Source organism: Elaeis guineensis, chromosome 11 (genome assembly GCF_000442705.2).
Source record: "Elaeis guineensis isolate ETL-2024a chromosome 11, EG11, whole genome shotgun sequence".
Taxonomy (NCBI): Eukaryota; Viridiplantae; Streptophyta; class Magnoliopsida; order Arecales; family Arecaceae; genus Elaeis; species Elaeis guineensis.
Window position 1 is genome coordinate 8,711,253 of NC_026003.2, and position 9,444 is coordinate 8,720,696.

Consider the following 9,444-nt stretch of genomic DNA (forward strand, 5'->3'; position numbering starts at 1 on the left):
CTTTCTTCCCCTAGCACTGACCTGTTACTGGGGGAAGCCATCTTCCGATCTTTTACACCTGACACGTTTAAACCCCTTCTCTGTTTCTCCCAGGTGACGTCTGATATGTCACCAGTTTCTGCCAGGTGACGTGCCAATTTTTATGCTTCTGATCTACGAGGCATTTATATTTCAAGGACATGACAAATCAGTTCCAGAGGAGTAGTGCAAAAACATCCCGGTACCAACATACCTGCTTGTCCAGCATCATACACTTGAAAGCTGAAGAACAGATGACCAGAACATTGTGCAAAACAATGCCATTTAATTCAATTACCCACCTTGGTCTTTGTTTCTCCATTTGTTGATCCATACTGGCACACTGCAATGTGTCTAAGCTCATGTGACAGCAAGATTTAAAGTCAAATGCTTTCAGTTAAAGTACCTTGAGCTTAAAATCAAGTGAAAGAAAAGGTTTATGATACAAGCATACTGGCTTTGCATAGATAATTTTCTGCTCCATGCCGGTGCATTTTTATGCATTGGGATACATCATACACCTACATAGGTTTACGACAGGCAATGATGGCAAACTTAATTAGCTTCTTGTTGTAGCCTTCGATCATGAGAGGCATCGCAAGCGCTCCTCTAATGGTCTTCCATCCTAGCAACCCACAGCAATGAGGCCACATCAGTCGCAAGATGAGGACAAATGCCAGATTATCGGTTATCTCAAATAGAGTCAGGAGATTACCGCTTCGTAACAGTGATGTGAAACCCTGCCATGTCAAGGCAGATCGGATAACTGCAGGCCAAAATGGTGCCACATTCTCTGACCAATCAGCTGTCTTTATATCCTGTCGGAGCAACAGAAGAAAGAGTTATAGTAACTCTGGAAATTTTCGAGCTTGTAAGTATGCATACTGTGCTTTTATATACTTGTTTAACCCAATTCAATCCAGGTGGATTGAGCCTGCATGTAATCAAATAGGATGACATCTATAGCTGATTCAGTTGATATGTGCCACAGATGTTCAATAATATTAAAGCTGATACATCCAAAGCCTTTCTTCAGAAGAATTAAATTGCCTAGTTATAAATGTTGTTTAGTGATTCATTATAATCAAAAAAGTATATTGCTCTTATTTGATGTAATGCATTTTACCTCAAGTGATAAGGCTTGAGCTATTTTCACATAATCACTGGCTGAGCACCAGGCTGGCAGGTAATATGCACTGCAAATCTTGTTTAAGAGATTCAATTCATTGGGCTGCAATGACTCTTCAGAGGGTGAAAGATCCCTGTGGCACCAAGTAACTATGATAATGGTGGCTCCTGGTGCTGCAACGCGTGCCAATTCACCTACAAACTGAGAAAAAAGCAAGATCGCATTAGATAATGACACCCAAGCAACATCACAATTTTTCAACTTTATGGTGAGATAGTTACTATGGAAATGCTCTCACAGAACTGTGCACTGATTTAAATTTTAAATTATGGTTCTATTGCATTGGAAGGTCCACCATATGTGAGCTTATCTCCACACCTCATGATCTCCATCAGGACGGCTCCTAGTCTGAATGAAGAACGAGAAAGGGAAAGATACCTGATTATTACAAAGTCACATCCGAATCACCTGTTCTTTTCATTTTGGGCAGCTCCAATGAAAATTTCAAGAACAGGCTGCAATCAGAGGCTAGCAAACCCACTAGATCTCAAGGGCAAGTGCTATATCTAACATTGTGGTTCTCCAATCAGTTTGATTGGCAACATGAAAGGCACTGGCACGAGATGGAATGTCTGGTTGTGCAACTTAGTTACTCATCTCAAAGGGATTTTAGAGACAAAGCTCGATTGACCAGGATTCTCTCCCCTTACAAGTTCAACCTTTTGGACATACACTTACTTTTGAGGAACTTTAGACATACATTTATAAACACAGTATTTGAAACAAGCAAAAAATGAGACTACAGAGAACTAGATCACATGACAGTTTTCTCATACATGCACCAACTAAAACCAGGCACCTTTTGCTCATGCAAACACATAGCATTACCTTTGTTTTGTCTGGCATGTGTTCACCGCTTTCCATTGACCAAACTAGGTCAAACTGCCCATCTGGAAAAGGTTGCTTCAGAGCATCTGCAACTTGGAAGGACACCTGCTCATACCCATTTTCCTCATTAAAAGTGAAATCTGAAGGGGGAAATGGAAAAACAAACTCCAGTTTTGAATATAACATAAGAATTAAATCATAATAGTTTGGAATATAACACAAGAATTAAATCATAATTGTTCTCTAAGATAACAAGCTCAGGTGGAAATGCTGTGCCAAAAGAACTAAAAGAAGGAAATTAGAGGCTATATGTGTACCTGGTCTTCGAGCCCCTCCGCAGTGGCAAGAGCATGTGCCCTTTTAACCTGGACAGGGCTCAAGGTGATGCCTTCACATTTAGCGCCATACTTCTTTGCCAGATATCTTGAACTGCCTCCAATCCCGCACCCAACATCAACTATTCTCTTGGGCTTCTTCAGAGGATCATCTGCATGCATAGAACCCACAGAATAACTAAATCATGCCAAAATGTTCGGATAGCATTTTGAAGAATAAAATTTCAGCTAAGACTGCTTTTATCATAACACTTGATCAATGTGTTGCTCGTTTATAGTTATTTTCATTCCGAAACAGCACCTTATTAAGGACATTGCATGAAGATGATATGGTGAACATAGGTGTGTTAAGGATGCTAATGAGGGAATCCCATTCAAAGAATAACTGAGTTAAAACCTAAATAAATGAGATAATTGATAGGGAAGATACTGTAAGGAGGAACAACATGTGGAACTTAAGGAAAGTAATGAGCTGGTGATCAACAGGTTCCAATTTCTCAACTTCAACTACCATGATCACATTTAACTTGTCAATTAACAAACTGAAGGGCATCAGCTACCATGTTTTGGGCTATGTTGCACCTATTTACCACAGCAACCTTTAGGAGGGAGAAAAAAGTGCACATTTCATAGAAGAGTCAAATTGAAAGAGAACCTTCCGCTATTCTGTGTGAAGTGAATTGAGGAAACAGGAACACACCCTTCAGATGAAAAGAAGGTAGCAGATGGGGGACAACTTGGAGGATGATATTGGAGATCCCATTAAAGAAGACAACATAAATGGCCAGATCCTGAAGACTAAAAAGCTTTACACTTGATGTCAGTGTACTTAACAGTATTCTCCAAACAGATATTAGTGTACTTCAGTATAGCTACACAGAATGTACAAGACATCAAGAGGCAAAAGAAGCATGTGAAATTAGTGGTTTTCAGCTCCTGCCACCAAATTAGTTTGACTATTTCAAGTGATCAAGGATAAATAGGGCTCAGGGGCGATGCATATGTCTCTTCATGGATCAAAAAGTACAGAGCTCAAAGGGACTCAAATGTAGGCCTTTAGTGGGAAAGTTTTTAATTGCAATCCTATATAAATGACCCATTCAATTCTTTATTCATCAGATCTCAGAATGGCATAAGTCCCATCTTCATTTCTGTTCAATTCACTAAGCCAGGAGATGCAGTTGGGTACTCAACTGAGCCAAAAATATATAATGATCAATTATGAAAGAGATCAGAAACTACCTACATAAGAGTATATTAGAGAATAATGTGAAGTAAATAACTTTAACTGATAAACATGGCAGTTCCATTGTATTTGAAGGTAAACCTATACAGACAAATACACAAGGATTTTGAGACAACAAAATTGCAAGTCCAATATGATGCAGGTAGACCATGTTATATGTTGGTGTGCATTGACTTGGAAGCATATCCGAAGACACTTAAAACAGGAATTTAAGAAGAGGCTCAATTATATCCTGGATAATATACCAGCTTCTCTTTTACCAATTGTGAAATTTTTTGCTCAATCCTAGTGACCACTAAACCGAGTTAGCCATAATATGTGTGGAGATGTAAGGCACATTGGGAGCTCCATGAATGCATTAGCATGGGAAATAAGAAATTTTGACAGTCCTGATAGACACAATATGTTCAGAGAGTAACCAAATATAAGCCAGTACAAACAAGAAGTCCCTGCCAATGGACATCACAGGTATGATAACAAACACATGAATGCATATCAACTTCACCGTGCTTGGTTTTGAACAAGTGATGTGACCCTACTTTTACATATACACAGAACCATCAAAGGATAGATGAACAAGAATCCGTAGAAAGATATATATTCCATCTGAATCTTATACATGATAAATTGCAAGAGTTTAGTAATTTGCTTGTACATTTTACAATCTGTCACCTCCCTCAAACCAACAAAGGGTTCATAACCAAGTTCACCAATAAGTATTGAGAACAAGAAGGAAAACAATTTCGTTCCCTTGAAATACACAATATGAAATTTAAAGCCATGATATGGACAAATTAAGGACACTGACATTGCTTGGTAAGCTAAGATGTATGAAAGTAGGCAAATAAAAACCTACATAACACGTGATCATATAACCACACAAACAATAAAAACGTATTTCTGGATGCTTCTTGTTTGTAGAAAACAAAAGGAAAATGTATAATTGTCCAACAGTAGCAGTGCTTAAACATGCAAGCAAGAATATTTTAATGAATCATATGGCCAGGAGCTCAATTTTCGAAACTAGACACGCAACAGAGATCAAGAGTAGCCAATCTTATTCTAAAAACATATATAGCATGTGATCATATAACCACAAAAACAACAAAAATGTATTTCTGGATGCTTCTTGTTGGTAGAAAACAAAAGGAAAATGTGTAATTGTCCAATAATAGCAGTGCATAAACATACAAACAAGAATATTTTAACGAATCATATCATCAGAAGCTCAATTTTGGATGGTAGACACGCAACAGCGATTGAGTGGAGCTCCCATGTGCTCCACCATTGTCTGGGCGGAGACATTGACACCATCGACAAAATGACATATAAATTTAGTCGCACAAAACTTGTTCTTTTTCAACCACTACTACCATAGTAGATACACTAACCTGTGCCCCGTTCGAGTTTAATTGCCCATGAGGACAGACAGTCATTCAGGTTCCCCATCTTTTAATCATAGCCTCTGACACAGGAATCCAGGCACCCCTGATCTCCTTTTAATTTTTATTTTCAGGTTATCAGAATCACCTTTCATCATAAAACAGCAATTAATCTATGCTAAGTTTTCATTAACGTTAATATCCCAAAATAACAGATACTAACGAGAACAATAAAGTGGATTCGTTCGGGAATAAAAAATATTGGTTGCTCTTAAATCTTTGATCGCTGAATGATTATGTTTTCCAAGCTGCCATGTGGATATATCATTATATTCTAATGAACAGTGAAGATGTCAAACAATGGTCATCATTCAAAAGTTCCATGCACACATCATATAAAATAGACAGGAGGTATCAAAAACTATTTCTATATTCAAAAGCCTCATATTTTAATCCTTCATCAATCCATTACCATTAAAAAAAGTGGCCAGAATAAAGAGCGTCTCCTTCCCTCTCTCACCTATATTCCCAAATTTACTTTTTTTTCTACGAAGGTACCAAAACAGAATCTGATCTAAATGACGAGATACATACTTCTCTACGCTTTTCTATTTCAGAAGCAAATACGTTAGGAAACATAATTTTCCTAACAAGGGCCGATACTTCATACGTCGTATCGCTGGGGTGCCCGATACCGATACTAACCGATATATCAGCCGGCAGTGAAAGCGGGGAGAAAGTGATAGACCTGTGATTCCGGCGAAGGCGAGGGCTTCTTGCACCATCCGGACCTGAGCGGGGCGGTGGTCGGAGAAGGAGACCGACGCATCCTTGTCGTAGAAGCCGTGGTGCATGTGGTCCCCCCACAGCTTCTCCCACATCTCCGACGACTCGTCGTAGAGCTCGGCGATCCCCTTCTTGAGCTCCTCCTGCCCTCGCTCCGCCACCTTCGCCGCCCGCCGCTGGGCCGCCGGCGCCGATGCATACCCCACCGGCTCGTACATGCCGACGAACGGCGAGTGCTCAGACCGCAGCACCGCATCCATCTCAGAATCGAATAGAGATGAAGACAAGAAGGGAAAGAGTGTCGTGATTTAGATATATAGAAGCGCTGCAGTGGGGTGTCATGCAAAGAGAGTTGGGGTGGTGACCGGTAGCGAGTAACAAAGTAATGGTATTTACTTTAGGAGGAATCCAAGTCGTATCTTTGTCGAGAAAGCTCGATTGATGTCGACCATTGGATTATCCATTTTGTTTTGAGATTTGTGTATCGGGATAATAACGGATTGGATGCTGATGAAATTTGGACCCGACGCTCCAACTTCATCATCGTTATTTTTTTTTTTTTTGGCGTCCGATCTCAGAGGGCGAGCACAGGGAGAGAGAAAAGGAGGGATCAAGCGTGGGTTGCGTGCTTGATGTTTGGCGTACAAAGAATACTGATCATTACAAAGGAAGGTGGATCATGAGTAAGTATAACTCCAACCAACAGTGGACCAGTCCACAAAGGGGCACACGCAAATTTGAAAAAAAAAACAAGAAAGAAGAGACAGGAGAGAAGAGAGCGATACAGGTCTACCCAATAATTTCACCCGATACTCTTAGTGGGGGCCCGCGGGTGGTTAAGGCTTTAGATCACCCCTACCCTCTTAACATTATTGAACAGCAAAATGATTATCAAGGACTCGTTCGATTCACAGAAAATAAAAGAAAAAGAGATAACTTTTAAAAAATAAAAAAAAAACATCTCATTTGATTGGAGTTTTAAGAAGGAAAAAAAAAAATTTCTATACGAAAAAATTTTCTACAATTCATTAAAAGTAAAAATCTACAAGAGAAATAAATTTTATAATTTTTTATAAAATAAAAATTAAAGTTACATTTTTTCTCAAAAATATTTTTTTAAAATTTATGATTAAAATTTTATAAAATATCAATAAATAATTTGGATGAAATACTAAATAGTAATATTATATTAATATTATCCTACTATTTATATAAATATAATATAATATTTATATTAATATAATACTAAAATATATCAATATTATATTAATATAATTATTATGATTTAATATTATATTATAATATAGTAATATTATAATATATTAAAATAAATATAATATTAATATTTATATAAAATTTATGAGCAAAAAAAATATGATCTTACCTACGAAAGATACGGTGAAAATTCTATACAGTTTTTTTGAAAAAAAAATATCCAACTAAACATAATACATCATTTTTTTTTATGATCAATTAAATATATTAAAATTTTATTTTTAATAAATTATATTATAAAAAATTATTTTTTTATAATTTTTTTTTTTTTTTTGCAAATTAAACAAGTAGTTGCTGTGCGCTTGACAGCACCATATATGCTAACAGACATCCATAAATCACGTAAACCCCCACTCTGTATGCGTACAAAATCCAAACCGCTAGCACGAGGTTCAGATGTTTGGACGCGTGTAGGGGACAGCACATACCTATCAGTGAATTAAATGTTTTGTACTCCGGCAGAAAAATGCGTTAAATGTTGGATAGCGATGATTAGTACTGTAATTTTGGTTGGCTTAAAATAATATTTAAAAATAGTCAAAAAAATTATTAGAATTTGACGTCTTGAGATTCGATTCATATTGAGCCCACGGCAAGGTCCGCGATAAAAAATGAAATTCAACGAGATTAAGATCATCCCAAACGGAGTTTGGACGAAAAAGATACATGTGAGATAAGTCAGTACGGAGTTTGAAACGGTGGAGGACCGCCAGCGGCTAGCGGCTAGCGGCGGCGCGGCCACGTGCGGCCCAAGCACAGTAGCATGTGGGTTGGGCACTCAGCACACGACCTAAGCCCGAGCGTGTGGGGTGCGGCCCAGGCCCAAGCCCAAGCGCGCGGCACGGGTGCGGCCCAGGCCCACATACGGGCCGGTCCAGGCCCAGGCACCCGCTAGGAGCCTGTTTTCCTGGTCCACGACTGGGTGCATGGATCGGATGGGCATTTTTCATGAGTTTTGCACGGTCTACGGTACTATTCTGTAGATCGATCGTGATTGGATGGCTCTGGGAGACTTACAGTATTGATCCGACGGTTCGGAGCTTGTTTTGACCTTGATTAGGACTCCTAAACCTAATCTAACCCTGTTTTAACTCTTTAAAAGGGCTGTGAACGTGAACAAGAGGATCTGTGTGGTGGGTTTTTGTTCGTGAAGACCTGTGGCTTGTTTTGTATGGTGCGCAGTCCGAAGACCCAGGGAACAATGAACCCGTGGAGAGAGAAGTAGCACATCACTGAGAGAAGAAAGAGCAGGGAGACTTCTGGACAGCGATCGCTTCAGGGGGTCTTCCTAGAGAGAGTGCTTTTGTGAGGGAGAACTTCCTGTGAGGGAGAAATTGGGTGTACGAGGATTAAGAATGAGATCTCCTCTTGTAAAATTTCTTTTCTCATAGTGAAGTTTGCATGCCCCGTGGAGGCGAGCTCTTTTTTGGCTGATTCACATATTTTGATTATTTTCTGTTTTATTTCTTCTTTCTTCATGCTGCATCATACAGTACCGAAAAAATCTTAGAAGGTGGTGTCCTAGCCAGCCATCCACCCAACAAATAGTATCAGAGTAAGGCGGTACAAGGATGCAGATTGCAGCGGTGGTGAGCAAGACTGAAGATAGAGAAGATATGATCAATCAAGATGGAGATCAACAAGTTTGATGGAAAAAATAATTTCTCCTTGTGGCAAGCAAGGGTGAAGGACATGCTCATCTAACAAGGGTTGATTGATGTTCTCTTGTACGAGGAGAAGCCGATCACCATGAAGGTGCGGGATTGAAAATGGCTACAGATACAGATGGTGAGTACCTCCGCATGTACCTAGCGGATAAAGTGGTGATCCATATGCTTAGCGAGACTTCTCCGACAGTGCTGTGGTCGAAGCTCGAGGAGTTGTACATGGCGAAGTCTCTCACCAACACTCTTTTTCTCTGGAGGTAGTTCTATCAGCTGCGGATGACTGAGGGACAGAGCATGCAGGAGTATCTCAACCATTTTCAGAAGATCCTCACTGACCTCCTCAGTGTTGGTGAGAATGTTGAGGAGAAGATCAAGGCGCTGGTTTTGCTAACGTTGCTTCCACCTTCATACGAATCCTTGATGACTGCTCTTCTAGTGGAAAAAAGTACCATCAAGATGGACGAAGTCACCGCAGCGATACTCCAAAACAAGATTCTCAAGAGGGAGAACTCGACTTCGAGCTCAAGTGGCGGTAGCTCAGCTTTGGTGGCTTCTAAAGGAGCATGAGGCAGTAGACGGAGTGATAGAAGATCGCAACGAGGACGGTCTAAGTCTAGGAGGGACTTGAGTAAGATCAGGTGTTATCAGTGTGACGAGTTGGGGCATCTAGCTAGAGATTGCTCTTAACTCAAAAATCGAACGATGGTTGCTGTGGCGA

The 9,444-nt window shown here is 39.7% G+C and overlaps 1 protein-coding gene across 1 annotated transcript; it reads right to left on the reverse strand.

The window, feature by feature from the left end:
- Positions 1 to 409: 409 nt before the first annotated feature.
- LOC140852456 (gamma-tocopherol methyltransferase, chloroplastic-like) lies at positions 410 to 6,059 on the reverse strand. The gene is made up of 6 exons (XM_073245566.1): positions 5,747 to 6,059; positions 2,353 to 2,522; positions 2,036 to 2,140; positions 1,145 to 1,348; positions 734 to 836; positions 410 to 643 (listed from the first exon to the last, which is right to left on the reverse strand). Exons 1-6 carry the CDS (start codon positions 6,042 to 6,044, stop codon positions 540 to 542), a joined length of 984 nt encoding a protein of 327 aa, XP_073101667.1. The 5' UTR covers positions 6,045 to 6,059; the 3' UTR covers positions 410 to 539.
- Between the last annotated feature and the right edge of the window lie 3,385 nt (positions 6,060 to 9,444).